The sequence below is a fragment of the Anser brachyrhynchus genome, assembly GCF_964034855.1.
Source record: "Anser brachyrhynchus genome assembly, chromosome: 1".
In the NCBI taxonomy this organism is placed as follows: Eukaryota; Metazoa; Chordata; class Aves; order Anseriformes; family Anatidae; genus Anser; species Anser brachyrhynchus.
The window spans coordinates 184,120,837-184,146,995 of NC_137694.1; the positions used below are offsets into that span (position 1 = coordinate 184,120,837).

The following is a 26,159-nucleotide window of genomic DNA, read 5'->3' on the forward strand; positions in this document are numbered from 1 at the left end:
TGTGTTTTTTTTTTGTTGTTTTTCCTTTATTTAAACTTCATCTGAATTAATGACACTGTGAAAATATGGTTGGAAGAACTCATTGTTCAACCATTGGAACCCTGTCCTATGCTAGGAACTGGGGAACACGCGATTCTCATGGTGCTAGTAAAACCTTTTACTCCTACTGTATACAACTGCTCAATAGTTGGAAGTACTGTGTGCAGTCAGTGCTATGCAAATTAAACTATTGGAATTATAAAGCTTCATTAGTGGTACTCAGATTATGAGAAGCTGGAAAAGTTTCTTAAAACAGGATGTTGATTGATCTACAGAAATAAAATCCACTGAGTAGGAGCCTTTCTGAAGTGATACAAAAATGGTTAAAGAGTATGCAGTCAGAAATTTGCCCAAACGAGTGTTGTCAGAGATGTCCCAGGTAGCTTAGAACAAGAGAGAAAAGTGCTTTTTAATCTGGATCGCAATTTTTCAAAATGTAGACATCTAAAATTAGCCTGATTTTTTTCCTTCTAAAAAAATGGCAAAAACCCTTTCAATTTTAATTGAATGCTTAACTCTGTTGAAAAGTAGCTGATTTACCTGGCATTTAATGTCAGCTACCTGTTTTTTTAAAATTTGTCATTGATATGGTTAAAATTTCAAGGATATTAATGGTCTGAAAGAGTAATCATGCTGGTGCTCTACGTAGCTGTTGCTTCTTGCTTGACTTTTTAATTATTTGTGTCAATACTAAGGGACTCACAGTTACTTTCTAGATCATCATTAGCTTTTCCAAACAGTTTGCTAGTTAAGTTCATCTTTTCTTCATGTGTTTGACCTTTATTTATTGAAAGCGTGGAAGACTCTATGGTTCTCTCTGCCAGAGAAGTTACCACTTTTTCCAGAGATTCTTCCAGCTCATGTCTCAGTTCGTCTTCAGAATCTTCAAAATTTCTGAAAATTTGAAAGAAAGTTTTATTAATTCTATGTATCTGTTACGAGTGTTTCTAGTTTCCAAGCCTTTGAGATTGTTTAAAATGTTTTTTAAAGAATATGCAAACTACACACAAACTGCTTCTTCACCTTTCTTTGGAAGATTGTTTACCTATACTTATAAGGTAAAAAAAACAGTTGCAAAGCCACGTTAACAATTCTGCATAACATTTTTAATGTCAGCATTGGCATTTGACATATTATAGAATTGAAAATCAGATTAGCAGACTGTAAAACAAATTTTCTTCATTTATAAATTTAAAAGAACTGAACAAAGAACAAAACTGAACAAAAGAACATTGCCTAACTGCTTTAGGCAATGCATCCCGTCATCTCATGAAAACTTCAGGTGAATGGATTTTTCTATTGACGTGCTTGACTTACGTGTCCTCATCATCTGATCTTGGCTCAAGTCTACCATCATCAACAGCAACACTGGAGCACCTTTCTGAGTCATCTTCCTTGCTTTCTTTTGGCGACAGGGTTAATTTCCCTTCTGGAAAGGGAGAGAACATTCCTTTATTTGTATGTATATTAGCTAATTATAAAGGTATATGTAAAGTAATAGAAAACAAGTAAACATTTGATTTTTTTTTTCCCCAGTGACCAACAATGTAAGTACCGTGCTTAACTGACTTGATCACGCATGTTTTAGTCAGTGGTTTATAACTTCTGCTCAGCGGCACCTCGCATGTTTGTAGACTTTAACCACAAAACTAGAAAGGGTAAGAAAGAAGGTAAATCTGATGTTGGTGGATTCAAGTTCCCAACATGAGGGCCTGCACTTTCAGAAGAAAACTTAGGGGACTGCTGTTTGGGAAAGACTGAAAATTACTGCTTGAACGCAGTAGCTATTATTCCTTAGAAATACTCATTTTCAAAGACTGAAAGGCAACCTCAACATGAAAGGAGGGAGAACAATGACAAGAGTTATTGTTTTAGTACCTAATGCATAAATTCTGTGTGTAATCCACTAGCAACCTCTCAGTTTGGGTAACAATGTACTCCACGATGTCAGCTTGAGTAGCAGGGCAGAACTGGGTGTTGAGGGAGTGTGGTATCTTAATAGATGTAACAGATAAATGAAAAAGAATTTAAGAATACCTGCATGACCTTATTCTTGCTTTAGTCCTATGAACTGCTGACATTAGTGAAAAGTGGTTTGAATTACTTTTTGCTTTTCCTTTTTTTTCAGTGTCAGCTGTATCAGCATGCACCATGCTGTAAAGTCAGTCACCACGGTAGTTTAAGCCATTATGTACTACAGTTTACAGCTTTTCTTCAGAAATACCTATGTTTGCATTGTTTTTTACAGGGTTCTTCAACCTCAACAGTTTCACGGGCTAGATCCGTGTTTGTGGTATCTCCCATCTTATTGGCAGTACCTCCGTCTACCGAAGCAAATAAAAAAAGCATATATGAAGTAATAATTGGTAAGCAGGGCTTGCCCTTTCCCCAGCTATTGAAAAAGTCCTGAAAAAGGACGTTCCTTCACTGCTACATGACAGACAGCAGTGGTTGCTGGCAGAGGCTGCCCATGCTTTTCTTGTTTGTCAGCTGCTTCAAAATGTTGGTTCTTGTCACAGATCCTCTGCCAATGGTACAGTAACACAATATGGAAAACCATGTAAAATTGGCAGTAATGGACATCCTACCTAATTCTTCTTCAAGCTGGATGAAGGAGGCATTAGACAGCTCTGCTTTTGCTAAGATATTCAGGAGAGTCCCAGGTGCTGTTTGTTTCCATTGCTTCCTGTGTTCTGTGATGTCTTCAGGCAGAATGACACGGTCAGCTGAAGAAAAGGAAGGTTCTCAGGTCACTAAATCATCACTGTGGCTTGGCACTTTTGCTAGAATTAGACTTTCTAATTTTGACACTGAGTTTTTCCTTTCGTGTAATGCTGGAACCTGATTTTTTTCCCCTTGTGGAATATTTTCTCTTTTTTTTTTAATAATTATTTGATCTGATTGATAGTGTAGAGGAAAAAAATAGTCTATTTATTTAGTCTAAAAAAATAGACTATTTATCAGTAAAAACTTCTTAACACCGGTCTTAATGCTAAGTAATAAGCATATTAAGAATATACAGGTGCAGCTTCATTGAGCTGTCCTTGTTCTCAAATTTAGTGGCTTCTTAGGGCTGAAAAGCTTCAGAAGTTCCTGTTTTTCTTGTTCGTCATCTAAGACAAAATGAAAAAGAAGTGACATACTAACAATGCTCTGCTTTGTCTTGACGATCCATGCAAAAAGTTCAGGTTGTTCCTGTGTGTCTGGGGTAGTGGGAGAACGGGGGAATGCTGGAGCCCCTTGTTCACAGCACCCAGTGACTGGAGCTGCCTGGCACTGTCAGAAAACGAGCAATTCACCTCTGCAGAAAAGGAGCATCACCACAAACATACCTGCGTGAGGGTGCAGCAATACTAGTGTGGTGTGGGAAACCAGAACTCCACCACGCTCTTGGCTGGCTGGCCACAGACCGCCTAGGTCTTGTGTATCATAACTCAAGGCCCAAGGAAGCGGTGGTGGTCACTTGCATAGACTGGCATTTTCAGCCCATCACCGAGACCACAGAGTGCTTCAGATAAAAGTCCTTCTAATTAAACGCCTGTCAGATCATGTGAACATACTGGTATGGAATTGTTAGCAAAAGTATGTAAGTAGTCTGGCTTAATTTTAGTAGCTCCCTAATTTAACTTGCTGGAAAACATAAAAACCTTCTTACAAAATTCATTTTCAGCCACAGGATGTACAGATGTGACATCAGCATTGGCTAAAAAATTCAGTAGTGTCTGGGGGGTTCCAGTTTGCCACTGCTTCCTGTTTTCTTCAGTATCACCTGCATCACTGGACCCTAAGGGGAAGAAAAGAGGAGGCAAAGTTACTTCATTTTAAAAAAATAGATTTCAGTGGAATTATAATGTTGATAATAAGATATAGTGAGAGAGAAACATCAGACAAATTTTCTACAGCCTACAGTTACTGAATTTACCTTACTTTTAACTAATTTTCAGGATTAATCCTAAGTATCCCATTTCCTTAAGAAATACCTGTTTGGTATCCAGAAAGTTCTTCCAAAGCCCCGTCCATGGGATCTTCATAAACTTCCACCAGTTTCTCCTTAAGATTCTCCATATCCACAAAAGTTAACATCTCATTGGCTTTATCTTGTACCTGAAAAAACAATAGAAAGAGAAAACATATATTTGACAATAACTAATTTCTTCTGTGTTCGCCAACCATTCTCGTGTATGCACAGGCAAGTTGTGTAACCAAACAGAAAGCAGCTGGACTTGAAAGTCTCACTGTGAGCTGTGTGGCCCTGAGATACAACAAAATGACAAGAAACAACAATGACAAAACAGTGCTTAGTAAGTGTACATATACTGGAAAGAAATTCTGTTTGTTGCTGTTACAAATACTTTAAACATTCTAATATAAAAATATCGATAGGTAGCTATTACATCCAATCAGCTAAAAATGTCATTTTAATAAATGAAATCACATCATGTGTGTAGTCTCACTTCTGTTATTTCCAAATAACACCTGGTTCATCACAATAATTTTGCTTTGTGATGTAATCATAGTAAAAAGAAACAGCTGTGCGAATGTACTATTGAAATAACACAATTATCAATCTAAGCTTTTAGTATTATTGTGGAGGAGGGTATTTCAATCAAAGAATGGACAGGAACTTTGTTGTAATACAACCAAGCTTTCCCCAGAAAGGATGGAAAAAACTTTATGCAAGCCAAAGAGAATGACACGTGAATGAAAACAAAACTAAACAAAAATAAGTGTAATAGGATGTTGGCTTAAGAGAATAATTTAGAATAACAGTTGTGTATTTCATGCTGGAGAAACCCTCCTCTCAGTTGAAAAATCCCCTTTCTGAGCCATGGATAGCATGACTAGATTGTCAGGTTCTCCCCAGAAACTATAATAGGCAGAAAGTTAAATTATGATCCCGTTTCTCTGTAATGATACTGACTTTCTTCGTGCACAGCTCTACTAACGCTGTTCCTACTGATAGTATAAATCCTGCATGTGTCATGGCCGTGGTCATCCCCTCTGTTTTAACCTATCTTGAAAATGAAGCAGCACCAGAAGGAATAGCCTGAGAAGACTCAGTTTCTGACCGTGGACTTGTGTAGTTTATACTCTGCCTGATGCTACTGGTCTTGCTTGCTCTTTTTGGTCTGTTACATGCATAAGCTTCAAGCACAATAGAGCCCTCGCAGGAATTTCTGGTTTTGTAGTGTTCACCAGTATGGGCTGAGTCATAGCCGTAGTTTTCTAGCGTATATAAACTGATAAGGATTTTGCAGAGTTACGTTTTCTATAAAACTGTACTAAGTTCTCATTTTCAAGATGTAATAACCACATTTTCAAAAGCAGTATAGCTAATAATTGCAGAAGTGGCCATTATCATTTCAGAAAATACTCAAAGAAATGTACTGAATTCACAAATCAAATTTGGCATTTACAGACTAATTCACTTTTGAGCTGTGTTTTTCCCCTCAGCCCAATTTACAAAATGAAAATATCTGCACCCGTTCACCACTTCTCATGTGAAAGATTGACCCAGATACCATCCAATTTCTCAAGCAATTATCTCCTTGAAGAAAGTCAGACATATGCAATATGTCAACAAAGCCTCAACATGAAGCTTCATTATAACACAGGTAGAGGATGACAGTAATATAAACAGTTAAACCTTACCTCACAGAGCTACTGTCATGGTTTCAGATTACTAAAGAAAATGCTTTGAATATAACCGAAGCCTACCTCTGCTTCTTGAATGTTCTCTTCCTCAGGAACACATTCATCTAAATTAATTTCAAACTTTATTCCTCCCTGAAGAAAATTCAGACACTTCATTAAAATATATTATTAAATAAAAACATTTAATTAAATGTACACAGATGACATGGAATTTAAATGGAACTTGAAAGTTATTTTTCTCTTAAAATAACTTCAATTTTCTTCTGTTTATCAAGATAAGTTGAACAAACAGGACAAAAATAGATTGCTCTGAGGTACACCTTACGGCTATTTTCAAATGACTGCATCCACTAGAGAAGGCTGGGACATTTTAAGAAAAGATGTCTTTGATAATCGTTTAATTCAAATCCTTGCAATACACGGAGTTGGTTCGTACAGTTGGTTCTCAGCCATTATTAATATTTGAACACTGCGCTGCTTCAGTGCAGAATTTCACAAAACACCTTTAGACCACTTCAGAATTATGTTATCTTATTATCTTATTATCTTATCAGAAATTTTCCTAATATCTTATGTGCATTTCTATTCAATTCCCAGCCCCTTTTACAATTTAAAAGCACTATGGAGAAGAAAGTTTTACAACAATATGTTAAGAAATTAGCAGCCTGACATAGCTTCACTTAGAGTAAACAGGCAGTTTGATATAAAGGTAAGTGAGGACTGATTACTGCCTGAGAAGATTTAAAGGGAGCCTCCCTCAAATGACCAGAAAAGCTCTGCTGTATGTTTCTTTTCTTAGTGATTCTATCCTGTCACAGGAACTTTTAGCAAACAGCATTAGACCAATACTCTTAATTGATTCTCAAATAACTTGATTTCCAGAGCTACTGTGGCATAACAGAATCATTTGAAATGTACACATTTAAGAAGAAAATGGGGGAAAAAAAAAGTACAAAAACAAATAAACAAAAACAGTAAGTATGGATACCTTTGTGCTATATTCCTTCTCCAAAGTGTTTTGATCTTGCCTATCCTGGAGTCTGACTTGTTTAAAGTTTTCCTCCATGTTCTGGAGGGAGAGAAAAAAAAAAAACAACAACTTTAAAATGCACTCTTTGGAACCAGTATATGTATATACCCTATATAAAAAGACTCTTTTTAGTAATAAATGTTGCCATTGATTTCCTTTTATATACACCAATAAGAATAGTTCGTTCATTGCCTTATTTAGATTCTAATGCCAAAAGACATAAATCTGGCTTATCTAGCAGAAAAACAGGATTTTTCAAAAACATGTTTAGAGGATACAGTACTGCGTCCAGAAACAATGCATCTTTTCTTTTCTATGATCATATGCAAGATGACTCAAGCTGATTTCATTTCAGCAGACTTTGGAAGTGATGAAAATCAAGATTATAATTGAAACCTATACCCGTACAAAGTCTAGCCATGCTTCATATTATCCTGTTTGCTGGTTAACACCTAAAAGCTATTTAATTACTCCTCTGCATATTCCTATGCCCTGTGTTAGAACATGCCACATAAAAGCAAAGTAAATAATTACATACAGCTCCTTCAGTGACCTCCTGCTGTGAGGACATGTCCTCAACCTCAGGTGAAGCCACAACAACTCACAGATTGTACTTTTTAGAAACACCTACGCAGTTTCTCCAGTAGATGGAGTGCCCATGAATTAAGGTGACATCAAACAGGTGTAAAACTTTTTTTTTTTTTTAATTATGCATTTCCCATGGGAATAACATTTCTGTCCCGTTGTGGCTTTGATGGCATATGGCATAGCTTATCCCACCAAATGATGTGTGGCATCATTTTAGTAAAAGCCAGCTCTGGGATCCATGAATATCACTGAAGAGTGTCCTACTTAAAATGTCAGCTTTGGCCTGAGTTGCAGCTGCAGTAGGGTAGCAACGTCTGTCACCAGTTTATGTGGAGGTCTGCCCCTTGCTGCTGAACAGTGCAGGAAATCCTGCGCTACCTGAAGGAAATTCTGACTGAAGAATCCTATTAGCTAGATGAGCATTGTTTCCCTTTCAGAATAAGCTGGCAATTTGCACACTGAGATAAATTTTAATAAGTTGAGGCTTTCATTCCATTCACTTGAGGAGAAGCAGACTTGTTGCCGCAGAACTCCATGTGGTCTGGACACCTCATCTGGTTTTCATCACACCAGTATTTTAAAGTAAAAATGGAACAATTCTGAAACTCCATTCCACTGCCTGTGTTGGTAGTATTTGACGCCACAGAAGTGATGGATTCCTGTAGCTGAAATCTTTGGCTCTGCTTCTTCCTCCCACTTCTCCCAATCTTTTGTTTAAGTAAGGAATCCACAGAAAACTGGAATGTAACATACACCTTACATTGGATCCTTACAGGAAAAGTAATTATGTTCTACTTGAGCTCGTGTTTACTGTGTCTCCTGCACAGGATTCTCATGAAGGTCTGCACTGTGAGTGGCTTCTTTACTTCACTCAGAAAGCAAGGAAAAGAAACTCACCACAAAAAGAAAAGAAACAAAAGTACCTCCCAATAATTATAGGGGAAAAACAATTACCAAAACAAATCAGAACTCATCCCAATAAAGTTTCCAGGCTATTCAAGAAAGGAACCTAGGAAGATTTTCAGATGCGGTGCAAACATCAGGTACGATTTAAGCTTTAGCATTTTTCAGGACTCTCGCAGAGTGAATCAAAGGCCACGCATAAAAAGTTTTGTTTAGACTATGAGATACCTCAAGTGATTCTTCTTTTGTTCCAGCCATATCCGTGCTTTCAGACTGGTTCTCAGCTTTCCCTTGCCTCACCAGATAGGTTTTATCTTGTATTTTTTGATTGTCCTAGGGAACAGGTTTATAAAATTTTCATTTCAATTACAGATTAAGTGTACTACCTTAAAAAAGGAGAAGAAAAAATGACTGCATGCAAGTTTGAGCTTTGCTACCTGGAGTACTCCTGCTCTGAATCTGAATTCTTTTATATTGCTGTGGTATTCTTCCCGAATTTTCTGTAACTGTTTCAGGTACTCCTATTAGACAACATTAAGGTAGAATACTTATTTATTAGAAAGACATACAGAAATAGCACTAACTCAACAAAATATTCTATGGCTATCAAACTGCGTATATGTGAGAAAAAGGGATCTGTTTCCACTATTGCCAATTTTAAAGATTGCTTAATACTTCCGATTAGAGAACGTTTAGGAGTTATAACTGTTCCAGACTTTAACCCTTTTGAAGCTTTTCTGAATGTTTTATGCTGGATTTTCTGCCCAGTTACACCTAAAATAGTTAATTCCAAGAATAAACTAAGAATTGTCTGAGTAATGACTCAAAAAAATTCACAATCATAAAATAGAGGACTGAAAATTAGGAGGACAAAAAAAATTATAAACCATTTATTGTATTGCAACCTCCTTCCCAAAATAAAACAGAAGTTTATTGTTTCTGTATAAAATAATTTCCTAAAGTTAAAATATGGAAGCAACAGACATAACATACTATTATATCATATTCTAAATGTTACCATATGATTTATGAGCAATGACTATACATACATGAATAGTCGGGTAAGACTATTTTCTGTGATTTGTAAATGTGAGGATCTGATGTCCTCCACCATTAGTTTGTTCAGTGAAGGAATTCCTCTAATCTCAGCAGAACTGAAATCAAAATCAAGGTCCTAGTTTTTAAAAAGATTATGGAGGTCAGCTTTTGTGCAAGTCTTCACTGGTTTCTGCAAGATGGAACCAGATGAGCACAGAGCTTATATCTTCCTAGTGGTCCAATGGAAAAAAAAATATCTCACATAAAGAACACTATTGTCAAGGAGTGTAAGAAAACAGCTTTAAGCAACTCAGGAAAATATTTTATTTACCTGTTCTTTCATTTCATTCTTTCTAGACACGTCCTGATGATGCAATTTGAGATGCTCTTCCATTATTTTCTGCTGCTGTATTTGGTCATGATATGGGTCAGCAGAGGATGGCCGCAGTCCCTGTGGGTGTACAAATAAATCCCTGAGCAAAGGAATTTTCATTTAGAATCCCTTTCTTCAGGGCCTATTCAGTTCACTTTCCCTCTTCCACTGAAGATTGATGTAAGACAAGCGTGTATTTTTGCAGGTAAGAGTCATAGTAGAATTTTACATTGCTATAGTTTGATATTAGAAAATAAAACCTCAAGATGACCATTGTAGAGCAGATCAACAGACCTGCTAGAGCAGAGCTTTCTGTCTGTCAGTGCTACAGTCTATTGGAAAGGCATCAATTCATCTCTGGGATTTTCATTCAGTTTCTTTTACAGATTTTATTCTATGCTTCAGTACTTACTTACCAGCTGTTTTTCCACTTTAATCTTGTACTGCTGGGCTTCAAAACGCCTTTGAAGATATTCTGCAGGCCTGAGAGAAGAAAGCGATGTTCACATACTATATTTTATTTCACAGCTTCTATCTTCTGCACAAATAATTCTCTACCAGCTGTGTTTGTACTACATGAACATATGTGTAGGGATAAAATATGTATAAATATGGAACAGTAAAATAACAAACAGAAAACATACTGACTTTGGGCATTCCCCTTGCTATTCTTTTGGTTACATTAATCTTCTGAAGAGCAAAGCTCTTCTTCACCTTCTATTTGATAAACGGTACGTGAAACTGGTAGTGAAAATAAAGTTATTTTTCCTGATCCTCTAAATGAGTGGTCAGTCATGGAATGGACAGACAATCTCAAAAGTAAGACGAAGGTTCTGCTTCTGCTTTGTAAAAGGAAGGCTTTAAAGTACACAGACCGCTGGAGAACGTGCCTTTATATCTGAAAACAAAATGTAAGATCTGCAGGAAGACGACATTTGCGTGGCCTGCCTCCCACTCTGTTCCCTCAAGTACAGAACAGCTTTTGCTCTTTAGATCTTTCTGATTCTGGTGGGAAGGAAAGACAGTGCTTATCCTGTGTTTTACTCCACATCCAGTGAAACACTGAGATTTGGGAGACATTTTGATAGTAAGATTTCAAACATCAGGACAATACAATCAGAAAGAACTTCTGGATAGACAGAAACAGGAGTTACATTGTACAATAAACTTAAGTTAAAAAAAAATAAAAATCAAAGAACAAGGAGAGAAGGAACTACACTGAATATGCCATGTTTACAGTGCTAGTTAATCAGGAAGGCTGATAACTGCAGGACAATTCACTACCAATAAATAGTGAGAAAGGTTTACCCGTCAGGTGGGGGAGGTGGAGGTGCAACTTGTCCTTTTTGTTTATAGTATTCCTCAACTCTTTGGCTGATGTGAGAAAGGTCATAATGTGCATTACCTTTCCTCTGCAAGTTGTCAAGTTTATCATAGTAATGACCATAATGGCCATGCGCTCTAATATTCTCTGGCCTTTCTGCCATCTTAAATCTGGAGCTCTGTGGCTGAAAATATAATGAAGAATGTTAACTGCCCTGTTTTCATTTGTATCAATACCAGTTTGAACTATTTCCTGTCCTCCCCATTATAAGCTGCATGGTAATAAAGGCTGTCTACAGTAGAGTTAGTGTTAAGTTCTCCAAGCCCTTTCTTAAATAATCCAGAAACTTCCTAACTTGCTACATACAGGGTGTATTTCATCTTACTGTGGTCTTTCCCTTTTCCCCTGCTCCATCAGCTCCTGTGATTAAGCAGCAGCCCACGCCGTGCGAGTCAGTCCACATGGGGCTTTGCACCCTGTACCTTGGTTGCCCTTGAGCCACGCCATCATTCTGAAGCCCAAAGCACTGAGTTAATTCCAGGGGAGTTGTATTTTGACATGTGACAGCAAGGGGAACCTGGGATGTAGTTGTGGGCAGTAAACATGCAGACTGCTGCCTTCAGGGGAGCACTGCGCTCGTGCATAATCTCGTTGATTATGTGCCTGTGGGAGCTTGCCTTTGATTTCTCCAAGTCCTCACTGTGATGAAACATTCCTGTATTTCTACTTTGTGACAAGACTGTCTTTTCCATCTCCTAAGAACAATGAAGGGAAAGGTGATCGTCTAGCTGCTGCTGCATGATAAAAAAGAACTGCAGTACGACATCCACAAACATTTCCATGGTGGGAGGCTAAAAATCACTACATGGTATACGAGCAAAATGCTCAATATTGCTTATTTTTCTTGCATAAATTATAAAGCATCTCGGTATCCTTTCATTAGATGGTAAATACGTTAATTATCGCTCCTTAGAAACACTGAAAATAGAGTCATCTACCTACAGCATAGTCCAGATTATATATAGTCCAGAACAATATAGATTCATATCTATAGAAGAAAATTTTCCACTGCCAGTAATGATCCCAGGGACGAGGTAATTTCAGAAAGTGTACGTGTTGTCTCTCCCCGAATGAAGTTTTAGAGTATGGTATCCAGAACTACGGCAATCTCAAGCAATAGGGAAAACAAATCAGACCGTCTAAATAAGAGGGTTGAGAACTACGAGCAGTGAAGCTTGCACTCTTTCTCCCCTCCGAGAAGGTCTGCAGCAAAGAAGACATACCCCTGGTGGAAGAGGTTCAGGGTAGAGAATACTAGAGCAAACTGGACAGAAGTAAGTCCAATGGCCCTGATGGGATGTACCCACAAGTACTGAGGGAGCTGGCAAGTGTCATTGTGAAGCCACTGTTTATTATCTTTGATTGACTATGGTACTTGTGAGAGGAAAGCAGATGTCAATCTTATCTTCAAAAAGGGCAGGAAGGAGGACTCACGGCACTACAGGCCAGTCTGCCCCACTGGCAGCAGGCAGGGTAATGGAACAAATTATCCTGGAAACCATTTCCAGACACATAAAAGACAAGAAGGTGATCAGGCGTAGTCAGCATGGATTCACAAGGGGAAGGTCATGCTTGACTAACCTGTTAACCTTCTAAAATGAAATGAGGGGCTTGGAAGACAAAGGGAGAGCAGTGGATATTGCCTGCCTCACTTCAGTACAGTTTTTGATGCTGTCTCCCGAAAGATCCTCATAGAGAAGCTGATGAAGTATGGGCCAGATCAGCAGTGGTCAATTGAAAACTGGCTGGCCCCAGAGGTGCTCATGTTACAAAGCCTCGCTGGAGGCCAGTAGCTAGCAGCTTACCCCAGGGGTCAATACTGGGCCCAATCCTGCTTCACATCTTTGATAACGATCTGGATGATGGGGCGGTGTGCTTTCAGTAAGTCTGCTGATGATGCAAACCTGAGGAGAGCGGCTGACATGCCAGGGTCACGCTGTCATCCAGAGGGACCTCAGCAGGCTGGAGAAATGGGCTGACAGGAACCTCATGGAGTTCAGCAAGGGGAAGTGCAAAGTCCTGCACCTGGGGAGGAACAACCCCAGGCATCAGTACGTGCTGGGGGACCCAGCAAGGAGGAGGACCTGCGGGTCCTGGTGGATAAGCTGAACATGAAAACAGTGCCCTTGTGGCAAAAAAAGGCTAACGGTATCCTGGCTCGTATTAGGCAAAGTACTGCAGCAGGTCAAGGGGAGTGTGGCCAGTTCTGTCTCCCCCCCAGTACAAGAGAGACTGGAGCTACTGGAGAGAGGCCAGTGAAAGGCCACGGTGATAATTCAGGGACTGGAGCACCTCTCATGAGGAAATGCTGAAAGACCTGGGATTGTTTAGCCTAGAGAAGGCTCAGGGGGAATCTCATCTGTGTGTACAAATACCTGAAGGAAGGGTACAAAGAAAATGGGGCCAGGCTCTATTCAGTTTTGTTCAGGACAAGAAACAATGGGCACAAACTGAAACACAGCAAGTTCCAGCTGAAAATAAGCAAAACATTTTTTACTGTGAGGGTGACCAAACACTGGAAGAGAGAGGTTGTGAAATCTCAGTTGTTGGGGATCTTCAAAAGTCATATGGATGTGGTCCTGGGCAAGTGGCTCTAGGTGTCCCTGCTTGAGCAGAGACGTGGACAAGATGACCTCCACAGGTCCCTTCCAGTCTCAAATATTCTGTGATTCTGTGAACCCTGAAGCAACTCATTCAAAGCATGACACTATGCAAATATACCCACAACCCTGAAAAAAAACCAACAACAACAACAAAAAAACCTGTTTTCTTCATTTGGATGAGGAAAGACTGTGGGAACTTACCCAGTGATAACATTAGAGCATGTCTGGCAGATCCAAACACTGTGGACAAAATTCTGCCCCTGATTACAGCAGAACACGATGAAAGGAAGCTCAACCAGCATCTCTGCACTCGCATGGATATGCACAAATGTAACTATGAGGAAAACTAAGTCCTACGTTCTGCATTGGGCCAGCACTATCCTCAGGTATCTAAGTGACTGCTTGAGGGCTGCAGTTTTGGGAATTCCACAAATCTCTACATCAGCTAATCTACCGTAACTGCAATGTGCAATTACTGCTGGGAGCTCCCGGATCCTAACTGTGCTTTGCTCTGGTTCGTCAGCACCCGAGAGAGCACTACATGCTCTTGAAGATAAATGTGAGGGTGTGAGACGATGCCAAGTAAGAGGCTAGAGATAGCACATAGCTTGAGGAAACAATGAGGTAGAAACTGAGAGAGGGACACAGATCAGACACAGATCACTGTGAGGAACTGGGGCTTCCTGCTGTAAGGTTTTATCCCAGTTTGTTTTAATAGTATCTGAAATGAGGGCAGAGGGCACCACTAATCTTGCCCACGAATGGGCCCTCAGGAGGTGTGACCTAAAAGAATCAGTACATTTGCTTTTATGGCGGAAATGCAAACCCAAAGTTCATTTGCCCTTGTGCAAACATAAATGCAAAGTGTGCCTGACTGCTTTTGTTACAAAGGACCAGGCTGAAGCAGCCTGAACTCCGTCTTTCCCGCTTTCTTTTCCGGCTTTCTAAAACACCTCTTCTGAGACTTCTGCAGTCCTTAACTGTCTCCACTGACTTGCTGTAGGCATTAGGTTGAATTTAATTTATCTTAAAGAAGCCTTTTAAAGGACATTTTCTAACAGCAGGAATTTGCCTTCTAAGATAATTAAATGTTATCAGCAATGTGGATGCACCATACCTGAGGCTGCTGCCCTCCTGAAGGTTTCCATTCATTCCTTTGAAAGAATTCCTGTGTCTTGACAGGCGCCACCATTCCAGATTCCGGAGGAACTTGGTCCAGGACTCTCCCTTTTTGAAGCTTACATTCTTTTTAAAAATAAAAGATTAACAAGTTACCTTCTGTGCTTCCTACATGATTATTGATCACGCAGTTGCAAACCATAGTAGGGTGCATATACCTAACACTGACAGGCTGAGCCAATAAACGCTCCTTACATCCTTTCATCATACTTCACCACACCTCACAGTTCCCAGGAATTCTGCCTTTCATTCTTAGAATGACATGTTTTTGAAAACATTATGATTTGTCACACTCATGTAGAGTGGATCTTCGTACTTAGTTTTGCAAAGAAGTACACTGAATAGAAGGGAGACCTCTATAAACCAGAAACGTATCACAGCTTTTCTAGCTGAATGCTGCAAGTGATCTGGTCTCAGAGCTGTCTTTTCCTGAACAGGAAGGACAGTGATTCAATGTCTAGGGTAAATGCTTCTGCTGCTTCAGTTCTCTCCTTTTTTTTTTTTATTTCCAAATTTGTCTGAAACTCTTGTATCCAAATGTGCAGCAAAGACTGTTGGAGCAAGTTATCACCATCAAGTATATCACAACTAACAAATGTTAGTGTAGAACCAATGTTAAAATCATTAAATATTATCTTTACCTTGTATCAGCTTGGCTCCAGGCTGTGATGCTGAAGGCTTTCTTCTGTGTATCACAGTGAGACTGAGCTCTTCCTGTGTTAACTATAAACAAAAAAGTATCTGATAGAATTGTTTATACTACAATACGTATTTTTCTCTTGGCAAGCAGCAGTACAAGGCACTCACCTCAGGGGGCAAATATCTGAGAACAAGCTTCTGCAAGAAGGGCTTCCTCAGAATAGAATTCATAGATGGCCGATCTCTTGGAGATACTTTAAACAACTGGGAAATTAACATCCTCAGATCATACGAATATTTGGGAGACACGGGCTGAAAATATCCTCTGCAAATCTTCAGCACCAGCTGGTGCAAGCTATTGCCTTCAAACTTAATCATTAAAAGCAATAGAAAGAGGACAGTAAGTACTGCTGGTTGGAAACGATGGACTAAACATCCAAATTTGAAAAGGGTACTTGCGGACAGAAGCCCTGTGCTATGCAATCTCTTCACAAATAATTTCCCCCTATCCATAGTTTGCTGTGAGAAATTAACATAACTACTCTCTATCTACTTGCTGGTTATGTTCTCCTATTTAAGCTACGTGACTCAGCAGGTCTGATAGCTTTGGTACTCGGAAGAGGTTTTTCAGAGTGTCATATGTCGTACAGTGTCATACAATAACACAGACACAATTTTTCCAGAATTAAACATCAATAGTTTTGCCAAAAGCTGTTCAGCAGAGACCTGCACACATACTGCTTTCACAGCATTCCCCTTCAAAGCCTGAGTTCCCACAACTTAGCCTCTGTGGTCTGCGTTCTCTCAGGAACCAGGGTACAATCTGATTTTTAACAACTGATGCCACTCAGCTGACTCTGTCCTCTCTGTTCAGAAGATCTCTTAATGTGTCAGCATCAATCTGCTTTTTAGGGCCTCAGGCAGGCAAAACTAATTTTGAAAGCAACAACTTTCTAAAATTACCATTTTATTTGCTTGGATAATTTGAAGGTGTTGTAACCAAAATTTGTTCTTGCATTTCCTTTCTACATCAGCATCTAGTTCCTGCCTTCAAATTAAAAACATGGGCAGCAATACGAAATGAGGGTGGATCAGGTGATCTTGGAGGTCTCTTCCAACCTAAATGATCCCGTGATTCTGTGAAACAGAATAGCTAATATTCATAAGAAGAAATAATGATGTTTTCTCACTTTGTGAAATCTGGAATTTTCCTCCCTTGTTCTCAGCTCAGCACAATTGCTCTCCCTTCCAGTGCTGCTCTGCTGACTTTGACCATATTAAAGCCCAGGTCAACTTCTGCTGGGCCCAGGAATCCGACCCTTTTCCTGTTGTTGGGATTAGTTTCTGCTTTGTTCCCTTCTCCACATTCACAGGCTGAGGATTACCTGAGGCTCAGACCATGCAGAGGACAGCACAGTTTCCTGAAGATGCTATCTCAGTTATCTTTTGACATGAATGTGCTTCCAAACAAAATACAACTTTTAGGAAAATGTTTCTTGAGACTTGAAATGCTCTCCAGGGAAACGTAGGTTTCAAACTCTTTAGCAAGTACAGGTTAGTATTTTCAAGTAGAAACGAATAAAATAATGTGCCTAAAGCCTAACCTTGAAGTATAGCTTTAATTCTTTCCATCTGCCTTTTGAGAAAGTATAGCACTTATTAAAGAGTAAATATATGTTTGACATACATATATATATATACATAAAAATTCTAGAAATACAATATAATATATTGTATTTTAGTATGCTCATAAAATTCAATACAAAATATTAAACACTGGCAGTCATCCTTTAATATCAAGAAGTAAATTGAAAATAATTCTAGTAGCTGTCTATGAATATCGTTATAACTACATATATCCCAGGCTGTTCAGTCTATTTTTAGTAATACGATATTGATCTGATTCTAAGATACTTACAGGATGCTTTAGTGCACACAGCTCATAGAGCACACAGCCAAGAGACCAAATATCTCTGTAAATAAAAGGAATTCAAGTTTCAGGAAAAGCCTATATTTTCATAGATGTAATCATTTTTTTTTTCAGCTCTCAAATTTACTAGCATCATTCCATCGGAAATTAATATTGGTGCAACTTTCGATATTTCTGAGGATGCATTGAAAAGAAAAAAACTCAAATTTATTTTTTAGCTCTGGCACCCATCTTTCTACAGTACCTAACTAGGTTCTATTATTATTATTGGAAAAGGCACATGGTATAAATGATGCCTGCTTAATATTCTTAGCAGGACTGAAGATCAAAGCTATCTCTAGCTGATGCATGTGAAATTCCTGGTGCCCTGCAGAAATACAGATTTAAACCATGACATTATGGTAAGTTCTCTTGTGCCTGCACACCCTCATGAACAAGCGTATGAAGAAAACAGAGAGACTCACGTTTTATTGTTATATGGTCGATTTTCACAGATCTCGGGTGACAGATAATAAGGCGTCCCTACACAGGTATAGGCAAACTCCATGGTGCTAATGAAACACAATGAATAAAAAGGCTCACACATTGTGTAAGTCTGCAAGCAATTGAGTTAGAGCCTGTGGGGGTTATTATTTCTGCTCTCAAAATAGTTGAATAATAGCTTGATGGAACAACCCAAGAAACACAAAAGCACTTCCCATTTCTGTGTAAAAATTACCAACTAATTTAATGCAGTGTTTGCATTTCAACAGAAATCACAAGAATTCTCTTTTCCCCACTTTTTACCAGCATCGTAATCAACATTTGCAAGGAACGATGATCATTAACACATAATTCTGAAAGCTGTCAACCACACCTCAAAATATTCGAAGTCTCCAACATACTCGTTGAAATAAGAAGATCGTAGGTACCAGTCAGTCACGCAAGCTAGAAACTGTGGAAGGAGGAACAACCGTCCAGAAACTAAAGCAGGAGTAAATGAATTCTATTTCCATCTTTGCTGCTGACTTGCTATGTAGGTATAGCCGAATAACACTGGTTGGATTCATTCCACTTGCTTTTAGTTATCTACCCTGTGGATGTCATCAAGAGTCACTGGGAAGTCAGGGAAGAGAAACAGAATCACAGAGTGTGGTTCCTCTCACTCTACAGTAGGTGTCAATAAAAGTTGAAAGTTACCCTCTTTATAGTGGATATGATATGAAGTCTGACTGCCCGAGGTGTCAAGGATACCTAACAGAAAGTAAAAGTATTGGGCACTATCTAGAATTCGGAAGTGGAGAATTGAGATGAAAATGCCTTTGTGTATCACAGGGGACAGGAGGAAGAGGGACTGAGAAAACTAATTCACTTGTTATATGAGAAAAAGTACATTCAAGCTCCAAATATTTTTGTCTCTATAGTCCCAGATACCTATTAAATACTCCTCAAAATGCCCGTACTTGCGCATTCACATTCTGAGGTTTACTTTCAGCAAGACTTCCCAGCTCTGATGCACCACCAAACTTTGAAAGTTATTTAGGCTTAATTCCAAAGCAATCTGATGGGGCCTTGACAGAAATTACCTATGCTGTACATTCACCTGAAGAATGCATTGAAGTATTTTATACAGATACACAGTTAAGTAAGTCTGAAGAGAGTGCACAAACTGTCTACGCTGGGTAAAGTCTTTATTGTGTAGGCAGAAATGTGATTCAGCTTGGATTGATTTAATTTAAGGATAGGAAAAGTTGCAACACGTGAATTGCAGGAGGTGGAGTACAAAGCAACTGAGAAGGACTGACAATAGAAGGACTATCTGCAAAATGATCATCAGAGGAAATCATCTTTCCACAAACTGTGGAACTTCATTGCCACAAGATCCTGCCAAGGTCAAAGATATCAAGAGGCTCAAAAAAGAGATCAAATTCAAGCATTGTCCTTCTGTTAGCAAGCCCCCTGGCATGTTTTGACCACGTCAAAAAGCACTCTCCTAGACAATGTCTGGCCACTATGTAGGTTAGGCCAACCTTGTCCCCAGAGTCAATAAAGATAAGAACACCCTCTTCGGCAGAAGTTTAGCCAGGGGGATGCAAGCCATGACAAAACATTTACTCTAAGGGCCAGAGAAGAATGGGTTCTGGCTTTTTTGCTTTTTTTTTTTTTTTTTTAAATATAGGCACAGGTTTGAAGAACATACTAAGAAAAGAAATAGTATGACCTGAACAAACTCTTTTCTTACACTACTTCCAAACGTTTAATGCTGTTCACTGCTTTTTCTTTTCATGAAGCACCAGAAGTGATCATCAAGGACTGCAAAAAAAAGAGTTGTACCTCCAGAGTTTCTCTATGTCAGTTCCATAAGGAACAGGGAAAGATTGAGGGAAAGACGCCCTAACAAGAGTCCAGTTACAAGGATCTGTGGTTATGTTCAGGACGGCACATTTTAGGATACCAGAAAAAAATACAGTGAGAGACCCGTGATATCCTAGACCAAGCACAGTCCACAAACAATTTGCACATTCAGGTTGCATTCTGAACATTCAGAAACAGTCACGTTTGGTGTAGATCATAGACTAATGAAAGAGGTGCTTACTTGGTCAACTGTCTTGCTATGCCGAAGTCCCCAAGCTTTGCTATCTTTCCATTATTGCTAAGAAAAATGTTCTGCAAACAAAGAAGAAACTGATATGTAAAAATAAAACATGGCACGGCTTCTTAAGCAAATTTTGACATGATAAAATCACCCCCTCTCCAGTTCTAGTTTTACTACCTGGGCTTTTACGTCTCTGTGTAAAATCTTTCTGTCATGAATATGCTTCAGGCCCAAGGAGATCTGCACAAACCAACTCAAAATCTACAGTGAAAGACAAAAGAATTAGATATCTGATGAATTTGATATGTAGATAAATTTGCACGGCTCTAATTTCCAATGGACATCTTACTGAAATATGTACAACGAAGACAACAAAATCTAAAACATGCTGAGCACACACAATATAGAATAGTAAGAAACAATATTTTTGAATGAGCAAAAATAAAGCCATAGTTTTGCTTTCCTTTCTCAGTGCTACCAGGAAACCATGGAAATAAATACCAACTCCCACTTACTGTATCCCAGTCAAGTTTTCACTGACTATGACAAGACCGTTACTTCAGCAAGGACTGAATAATCATGTCAAAGAAGAGTTAAGAACACTAGACCATTATTTAGAAATGAATTCGAAAAACAAGCCAAAAATGGGTGGTGTCTTCTTAATCCTCAGCAGTGGAAGTCATACCATGCATTTATAGTACTTGTAATCATACCAAATGTGATCCAGGAAAGAAGAAATAGAGGATGAAGGTCTGCAATGTGGTTAAACAACAGAGGTATGAAGAAACTTGTGATAGTAAGTAATCACAACAGGTTATCCTTGCCCCAGGACAGCTCTTAAGCATGTATTTAACTCCAGATATACGTGATTTATTCAATAAGGGCTGCTGGACTTAATTCAGAAACAAAAGATGTGCTTACATGCTCCTATCTTAAGGACAATTGATGGTCATGGAAGACTTTAATTCAAGCAATAATCTTTTATCTAGTAATGCTTAACATTTCACAGATGATTTCCTGAATAGGGCTGATGTCATAAATGAGACTTTCTTAGACATATACTTGAAAATATAAAGATTTTTTAATAATGTTACATTAAATTGGGCAATTTTCTCTCTGTTCTTGATTGTCAGATGCATCTTTAGTTTCTATAATCCCTTCTTCTGTCTGTATTTCCTTTGTCTTTCTTTGGATCTGTGATTCTGTGATTCTGTGGATATACATCATTCTGTCTTGGCAAGAGTTTTGTGTATTTTGGTTCCCTGTTTTGTCTTTTCATGATCTGTGACTTTGTCCTCTTTTTATTTTCTCTCATGTTCTCTCTGCCTCTATTATGACTCCCAACTGGATCATAAAATCCACCATTGCTGAACCAGTAATTCACTTCCAACTGACTTCTACACTAAGGAGTTTCTCTTTTCCTACTAAAGCAAAAAGAAATGTCACAAAATTTCTTTTTTTTCCTTTTTTTTTCACTTCTATACTTTAGAGTAAATTTTCACTAACACATTAGATACTCTCTGTCTAGTATCTAGGTAAGTTTTCATTGCAACTGCAAAAGTGAAAGACTACACATAATAAATATCCTTAGAGTTCCGAATATGAAGTCCAACATGTAAAAGATTTCCTTCAGCAAGCTAAAGTTAGTTAAAAGATGAAGGAATAAGTTAAGGAGTAGTAGGAAATTCTGTTTCTGTGAATTGCAATACCTCTCATACGTGCCTATTTACAAACTGAAATACCTGTGAATATGCTCCAAAAGCAGTCAGAATTCTGGCCTTGTTTCTCTGTGTCAGTTTAACAATTTAAATGGCATCAGAGAACTCTTGACCCAAATAAAATGAATGAGAGATTTACCACTGACTAGTATAAAGCACGATATGTCATGACGCAAATAGCATAAAAGAATGAAAATTTCATATATAATACATCCCCTAACACCTCTAAAACACCTTGTAAAAATAAAGCCTTTCTAGCTGAGCAGGTGTACTACTAAGATAAAGAAAAATTGCCTCCAAAATACAAGGAGCAATGGAAAGAATATAATTGGCATCAAAATACTGTTCATAAATTTATTTAAGATCTTAAACAAGTCTAAAAGGAAACTTTAAATTCCCACTAAAACTATCAAAGTTTCTTTAAAATGTTCAATTTTTTTATAACAGGTCAGAAAAGAAACAGTAGCTAGCAGTGCATAATTCAAACAATGTGTTTTACATAATACATCCTTTCCTCTAAAGGTAATTTCTTTCACCTGGTCCTCATCAAACAGTACTCCATGCTGCATATTTATCCGCTTCATTAGATCTCCACCATCACAGTATTCCATCATGATATATAGCTTGTTGTTTTCTGAAAGGAAAAGTATTTCTTGCCTTTATTCCTTTATTACTCATTAATACAGCAATAAATTATTCAATTCCACCTGAAACATACATTAATTTTATGCTCTCTATGGACACCAGCCTTCACCTTTACTTCACAGGCCCTCCAAAATCCAGCATGAGCCTCAGCTGGAAAGCTGCTCCACCCCTTCCCTCAGTCCCAAAGTCCAAGCCAAACCTTTCCTGCAACCTTACTGATACCCCAAAATATGTTTTTTTCCTATTTTCCTATTTTCTAATTCATTTTATTTCCTATTTCCTGCTGTGCTCAAAAACTCTCTTTTTCTATTGAAGCTACTGAGAAAGTCTCTCAAAACTCTGGACCTCTGTTGAAGGTCAAGGGAGGCAATGCAGACACCTCAGGATCTAGTGTTTGCTTCAGAGTACTTTTGGTCCCACCCACCCACCCACCCACAGGGAGAAAAAAAGTGATGACTGAACCTGGTACCTTGTGTTCATTTTTAGGAGTTGGCACCTAACCCCACTGATAAGTAAGGTGCTGGGGATAGGCCTATGGTTGGGCAATACAAACAAACTAGGTTTTGCTGCCTTTCACTCCTATAGTCACAAATAAAACAAAAATGTTAAAAGTAAACCTTGCAAAGAAGCAAAGAAAGTGACTATATTTGCATGCTTCATCTTGGCCAGAAGAATGACTTCTTTCTGCGAGGCTTCTTTTTCTTTCACAGGCATCTACAAAGAATTAAGGAACTATATGCTAGCAATGATGTATTTAAGTCTCTTCAATAATAGTTACATTGCTGTCAAATCATTCCCACAAGTACGTAAAGATTGTGCCAAGGTGATGCAGAAATACCAGAACATATGATGTACACACATTTGCGGCATATGTTTGTAAATATACTGCAACATTATCAAAGTAAAACCAAATTATGACGTTCTACAAACAGGCAAATGTCTACCTTTAAACTTTCTACACAAATGTTATTACCAATTGTTGGTTGAGAGTTGAGTTGGTGAATAGAGGTAAACTCAAAAGTTAAACTGCCCTTACGTATTAGAATAATAAAGGTCTAGGTGAGTCTGTGTTCCTAATAACGTTGATTTCAAAAGAATAAAGTTAAAAACAAAGATCTTCTGTTTTACAGTTGTTATGAGTTCTTGCAACATTTCAAGCAAAATCTTTGCCCTGTTATAGTAAATGGAAAACTTATATTTGGTTCATTGTAACCACACTTTCATCAATATTATTTCTTATAAACTCATGTTTCAGTGATTCCATACTGATTCTATTAAAATGTCCTCTTTCATTTACAAAAGTAAGTTTCTTACTCTCATTCTTAAGAAATAATTTTGAAATGTAATCCTTAAATATTCAAAAATCAAAAGGTGAAAATAAAGACACAATCAATCATATAAATGACACATAGACATACCACATACTAGAAAGACACTCTACCACGTAAGAAAAATCTTACTACTTTGAAGTCAGAATTTTCTGTAACCACCTCTTGATTTTTAAACAACTGTGATAAGCAATAACACTTTATTAACTTACATTTTTTTTGCATACATCAAAATATGAGATTAGAAATAACCATATTACTGGTCATGAACACAGCAAAACTATTTTTTATTTAGTTGTCATTACTAGTATATCAATTTTTCTGGGTTTGAATCTGAAGGTTATGTAGCTTTTCCTAGAACTGACACATAAAAATTCATTCTTCTGTTATGATTCTCTAAAACATTAGAAGTTCACTAGTGTGGCCCAGAATGTAAGAGCTGTCACATGCAAGTAGATACTCACTGAAATTGACCTCTGAATTCCCTGTACTTAAATCACATGGAGTTTAATTGTGTGTCTTTTTGGAACTGGACCTAGGAGTGGCATTACTCTGACACCTGAGCTAGCCACCCTAACCTGCCTTTACAGCCCACAGAAAGAAACATGGCTTTTATGGCCCAATTCACCTCATTCTGAAACAGAAGTCTAAAACACACGCAGTAAACTGTATCCCTTGTTCTCCAAGAAAGGGAGTCAAGCCAGGTAGGTGAGATAATGACAGCTACAGAATGGACATTTCAAATTAGATGAAATGAATCAAAATGCCCTATGCATAAATGAGAATCAGAAAGATTGTTGTGTATTACTCTCATGCCTGAAAACATGCATGTTGAAAAAAAAAAAAAGAAAAAGAAAAAGTTTAGAGAAATGTATCACAAAATCATGGCTTGTTATTTCAGTAGCAATAGTTTTGTTGTAGTTGAATCATCTACTATGAAGCTTAAATCAGGTACGCGTATGGTAGGTAAAGCTTTGAAAAAAAAAAGAAAAGAAAAAAAACTGTTAATATAAAAACATACTTAGTTATGTTTTTAAAATCACTAAACAGGCAGTCAAAGAGTAGTCTTTGGAAAGTTTGTCATCAAGATGCAACCACAAACGTGACACCCAAGCTCATACGTTAGCTAAATGCAGTTGTCGTAATTCTGTAAATAACTATTGTTATCATCCAGGTTTTGTTGTTTTACCTTAGTTAAATCAATCTCTTTGATGACGCATTGCTCATTATCCACTTTTCCTTTTGCCAAGAATATTTTGCCATAAGATCCTTCTCCAATTTTCTTAAGGATTTCATATTTATCCATGATGTCTTTATCTTAAAGCAGTGGCTAAAACAAGAGTCCCCAGATTAGTATTGCATGTAGTTGGTGTTATAACATCTGAGTTTGTCTACTGAAATAGAAACTGCCTTTTATTACTGTATTTTTTCCTCACATTTTTATCACATTTTGTCACATTTTTATTAATGATGCAGATTCATCCTCAAAATGTCATCTCCTGGAAGACTGCAAATTATTGTGGATCTGAACCTTCCTTAAGCAGCAAGTTTATGAGCGTCTCGTAAAGGAAAGCATGAAACATGGTCCTAGCAAACCCTAAAATTAAAAAATGAGAAGGCAGCAGAAAGTATTATGGTATAGTATTATGGTATGGTATTATTCTTAGAGGTCTTTTCCAACCTTAATAATTCTATGATTCTGGGAAGTTTGACGTTATTTATTGAAATTAACAATACTGCACACTTGTTCTTTTAATGGAAAACATAAAATTATAGTGCATTTCTTGTTGAACTTTCTATGGTGCAAATGACCAAGTAGCCTGGGTCATTACCACTGGGTATTTGCAACCTATCCACAAGCAAGCTTAGAGCGCTAATACACACGCACACTCTAAAACCATTCTTATTAGTTGGACTAAGTTTTAGCCAGGAAGATTTGGTAAGACACTGCACTTTTCCTGTCAGGAAGGAAAGCCAGGCTCGGTAACAGACCACCTCGGCCTGCGTGAAGCCATCTCCGCGGGCCGGGGCCCTTCCCGCCCTGCTGTGGTGTCGTCGCCATGGCGACGGCGCGTACCGGGCGGGCGGCCCCGGCCCGGGCCGCCCTCAGGCGAGGTCCGGGCGGGGGGACGCGGTACCTGCGTGCGGCCGCCGCCTCCGGAGCCCCCGGCGGCCAGACGGAGGAAGAGGAGGAAGACGAGCGGCCTTACCCTGTCTGCCCTGCCCTCGGCGGGGTGTGGCGTCTGTGGCACTGCCCTCGCACCCCTCCGGGAGGAGAAGGAGGCTGGATTGCTTCAGGCAGCCGGCGCCTTCTGCCCGCTGTGAGGGGCTTTGGGTGTGGGCAACAGAGAAGCGGGAAACAGCCCCGTTCCACACATTGACGTTTTCTAAAGCTTTTCATATTTATTTTCCTCCAGTATTATTTAACACAGTCCAGAAGCACCTCCCAGGGAGAACTGTACTGGGGTCATGTCTACACTTCCCTGTCAGGCTTCTCACCGCTAATGACTATTTAGTACCCAACAGCCAGCC

The 26,159-nt window shown here is 38.6% G+C and overlaps 1 protein-coding gene across 8 annotated transcripts; it reads right to left on the reverse strand.

Annotated features, from left to right (window-relative positions):
- Nucleotides 1-4: 4 nt before the first annotated feature.
- NEK5 (NIMA related kinase 5) lies at nt 5-26,047 on the reverse strand. Of its 8 annotated transcripts, none has more exons than XM_080598722.1 (23): nt 25,838-26,047; nt 24,817-24,957; nt 22,917-23,013; nt 22,191-22,288; nt 20,114-20,197; nt 19,937-20,007; nt 17,826-17,912; nt 17,350-17,404; nt 15,600-15,800; nt 15,434-15,515; nt 14,731-14,858; nt 10,935-11,134; nt 10,043-10,109; nt 9,585-9,704; nt 8,653-8,736; nt 8,444-8,548; nt 6,683-6,763; nt 5,758-5,826; nt 4,020-4,143; nt 3,695-3,823; nt 2,628-2,765; nt 1,357-1,468; nt 5-933 (listed from the first exon to the last, which is right to left on the reverse strand). In XM_080598722.1, exons 2-23 carry the CDS (start codon nt 24,931-24,933, stop codon nt 711-713), a joined length of 2,472 nt encoding a protein of 823 aa, XP_080454848.1. In that variant the 5' UTR covers nt 24,934-24,957; nt 25,838-26,047; the 3' UTR covers nt 5-710. The 8 variants fall into 8 exon arrangements, with proteins under 8 accessions (XP_080454848.1, XP_080454845.1, XP_080454847.1 ...); XM_080598719.1 differs by having other exon boundaries at nt 25,766-26,047; XM_080598721.1 differs by lacking the exon at nt 25,838-26,047 and adding an exon at nt 25,516-25,747.
- Between the last annotated feature and the right edge of the window lie 112 nt (nt 26,048-26,159).

What these genes read in the sequence shown, in the direction of transcription:
- NEK5 (XM_080598722.1), bottom strand. Translation starts at nt 24,933, where the DNA reads ATGGATAAATATGAAATCCTTAAGAAAATTGGAGAAGGATCTTATGGC. An exon ending in AAGAGATTGATTTAACTAAG is followed by an intron (nt 23,014 to 24,816) that starts GTAAAACAACAA and finishes AATTCTTTGTAG; the next exon opens with ATGCCTGTGAAAGAAAAAGA. An exon ending in CAAAAGAAGAATCACTTGAG is followed by an intron (nt 6,764 to 8,443) that starts GTATCTCATAGT and finishes CTCTCCCTCCAG; the next exon opens with AACATGGAGGAAAACTTTAA.